This window comes from Macrobrachium nipponense, chromosome 17, assembly GCF_015104395.2.
Source record: "Macrobrachium nipponense isolate FS-2020 chromosome 17, ASM1510439v2, whole genome shotgun sequence".
Lineage (NCBI taxonomy): Eukaryota > Metazoa > Arthropoda > Malacostraca > Decapoda > Palaemonidae > Macrobrachium > Macrobrachium nipponense.
In genome coordinates this window covers 5,453,445-5,456,636 of record NC_087210.1, presented here as the reverse complement: position 1 = coordinate 5,456,636, position 3,192 = coordinate 5,453,445, and the positions used below count along the sequence as shown (strand labels likewise).

The following is a 3,192-nucleotide window of genomic DNA, read 5'->3' as shown; positions in this document are numbered from 1 at the left end:
AAAGCTACAACCATGAATTGTTTTTTTGTTGTATTCTACATGAAATTGCACACATTTTCATATATAATACTCTATGTAACAGCTAATATAAAATGGTGCAAAAATTATGTCAAAGTGACGAAATAATTTCTGAGATGTGTCGTTGATGCTTTTTAGAGCGAGAAGAAAGAAATGCGCGCTTGCGCGCCTGGGTAACGATTGTAAACAAAACAACAGCTTGATCCGTGAGCTCCCAGCATCCCCCAAGGCGCTGTAATGATCTGCAAATTGATATATTAGTATGATGAGTGCATTAATTTACCCAAAAATTTATAATAGGGTAGGATACATGAATAAATGCAATATTAATTTCTATAATAGATTAGTCAATTAAAATTTTGCTACTAAATATTTAAATTATAACTTAAATTAGGTGGCTAGGTACCCTAGTCTTTGTTGCTTCTGCATTCCCGGTACCCTGTTTACTCTAACCACAGTTAATAGGAGCAGGCATTGTGTGGAAGAATACAATATCCTTGCTTTATCTGTACATATAATGAATATGATATTGTTATGATACAATAAAGTTTCATACATACTTACCTGGCAGATATATACTTAGGGACGACGGAGTCTTAGCCAAGTATATATCTGTCAGGGAAGTTGAATGTATGAAAATATGTTTTCATTCATTCAAAAAGTTTTCCAAGTTGTTGCAGTTTCACGTGGTAGAAAACTGAACCTTTTGCATAATGCTTTTCTAGGCTCAGCCGTGTCACTCCGTGAAATACGTTCCTTTAGCGCTATTTCTAAGGTATTGGACATGCCAGAATATTCTGTGTAGTATTATTATTTGTGGTAGGTCCTAGATATCAAACTATTTCTTTATGTTGTTTTCTAATGTTAATGTTTTGTAGCATGATTGTCATAACTTATGTGCTTGTGTTCATGTGTGCATGAATATTGATAGTTATTGTCTGTTTTTCTGTTACAGATGTGGTAGTTTGGTAATGTGTTGAATAAAGCTTGGAATCTGTCACCAAGTGTTTACTTTCATTACAATTTATTCAACACACTACCTATCATGGCCAAGCTGCTGAAGCCGTCCAGACTGGACACAGATCCCAGCTCGCCCACTGCAGCCAAAGAGTGGAAGCACTGGCATAAAACATTCACCAACTTCATAGAAGAAAGTGGAGATGCTGCACCAGACAAGTTGAGGGCATTAGTGAATTGTGTGTCCCCGAGTGTGTATGAACTCATTGAAGACTGTAGTACTTTTGAGAGTGCAATCGCCAAACTGGAGAGTGCTTATGTCAAGTTGCCGAATGAAGTTTTTGCTAGGCATGTTTTGGCGACACGACGACAGCAGTCAGGAGAATCCCTTGATGAATTTCTGAGGGAGCTACAAAAGCTAAGCAAGGATTGTAACTTCCAGGCAGTCACAGCTGAGCAATATCGGCAGGAGCTAGTACGTGATGCATTTATCAATGGTATTGCCTCAGCATTTATTCGTCAGCGCCTACTAGAAAATAAGTCACTGAACCTGGAGGCTGCACACAGTCAAGCTCGTACGTTGGATCTTGCCCAGCGTAGTGCCGACGCGTATGCATCTCCACCCATTCCTCATACTGCTGCTTTAGTTCCAGAGTGGCAGGCACAGCCCAGAGGTGACCAGCAGCAGCAGCCAACAAAAGAAGAAGCAGAAAGAAGTTCACCTGGAGATTCAGCTGTTGCTGCTGCTTACTTATCTAAGAGGAAATGCTATTTTTGTGGTAATGCACTCCACAGTACAGGTAGAGTGAGTTGTCCTGCACGTACTGTTAAATGTAACAAATGTGGTAAAACAGGTCATTTTGCAAAAGTCTGTAAATCAATGGCTTCAGGTAGTACTACTGCTGCATTGTATAATCCCACTTTGCTTACAATAGCTGCCACGTATCCAAAGAATCTTTCACATGCAGCTACAAACATTACTGTAAATGGCCATTCATTGAAGGCACTAATTGATTCTTGTAGTTCAGATAGTTTTATACGTGAGGAAGTAGCACAGAAACTAAATTTGACAATAGTTCCTGTAGGTACAGCAGTCTCAATCGCATCAAAATCTTTAAATGCTAGTTCCCCTGGGTTTGTTACAGCAGACTTAGTGCACCTTGATCAGAGATATCCTTGTATCCAGCTCGGGGTCCTGAAGGATTTATGTTGTGATGTTATCTTAGGTTATGACTTTCAAAAGCAACACCAGAGCGTAACTTTTTAAAAAGGTGTCGGTATGAATCTGGGGCGAGTGAAAAACACTACCACAGCCACCTCTCCAATTAGCCTTTTCCACATCAAAACCCTTTAGATAAGGGGAACCGTGCTACGGCTCACTCCCTGCTACCGCGAAGGTAGCATCAGTGACGACATTCCTTTGATAGCCATTTCGAGAGCCGCACATATTTTTTGCGCTCTATTATTCTCTGCCTTTTTGGCTTGTGTTTTTTAGTTATGGATCATCAATCCACTTCTACATCCAAGTTTAGTATTGGTTTTTAGTTCGACACTATTTAGGGAGTGATTTTGACCTTCGTGGTCCTTTTATTTAGGGTTTTGTCTGGCGTCGCCTTCGCTGAAGCGGCTGCGTGCTGCCATTACACGTTCCCCTTTTGTGTCGTTTCAGTTTCGCGTGGTCTTCCATACTTTGTGAACTGAGTAGTATATCAGTACCCTTTATTTGCCTTTTCTTGGATGGCAGTTTTGTCGATCGTGTATATGTTTTATATTTATTATTTTCGTGTGTCTTAGCACGGGGGTTTCCTTTCGAGCACGTGTCTTTGTTTCGTGCCTCATCGGGCACCCACCATTATAGTTTTACTGATTTTCATTATGATTTTATTTTGTTTGTTTTCATTATCATGCCTACCCTGGCCGTCTGCCCTTCGGTTTTGTTATATCGTTACGGCAATAGGCCAGTTCTGGTTTTGTCCTGGTTAGGGCCATCCTTATCGGGTGGCCCTACCTGGTTGTTAGGTGTTTTGATTTTCATTTCTCTTCCCATTTATCCCCCCCCCCCTGTTAGAGCATGATTTTACATTAGTTTTAAGTATTTATTATTCATTTGTGTATGTTTTTCTTTGGGTGTTCGTGTCGGCTAGCCTACCACATAGGTTTCCCCTGCGCCTTCCTCGCGGTCCAGTAACCGAGGGGAGCCGCTGGGTCACGTGATCG

The 3,192-nt window shown here is 40.9% G+C and overlaps 1 protein-coding gene across 1 annotated transcript; it reads left to right on the top strand.

Annotated features, from left to right (window-relative positions):
* Positions 1–1,063: 1,063 nt before the first annotated feature.
* Positions 1,064–2,242, top strand: LOC135196480 (uncharacterized). Its single transcript, XM_064223333.1, has one exon. The coding sequence runs from the start codon at positions 1,064–1,066 to the stop codon at positions 2,240–2,242; it is 1,179 nt and encodes a 392-aa protein (XP_064079403.1).
* Positions 2,243–3,192: the final 950 nt, after the last annotated feature.

Coding starts and splice junctions, on each gene's coding strand:
- LOC135196480 (XM_064223333.1), top strand. CDS start 1,064: ATGGCCAAGCTGCTGAAGCCGTCCAGACTGGACACAGATCCCAGCTCG.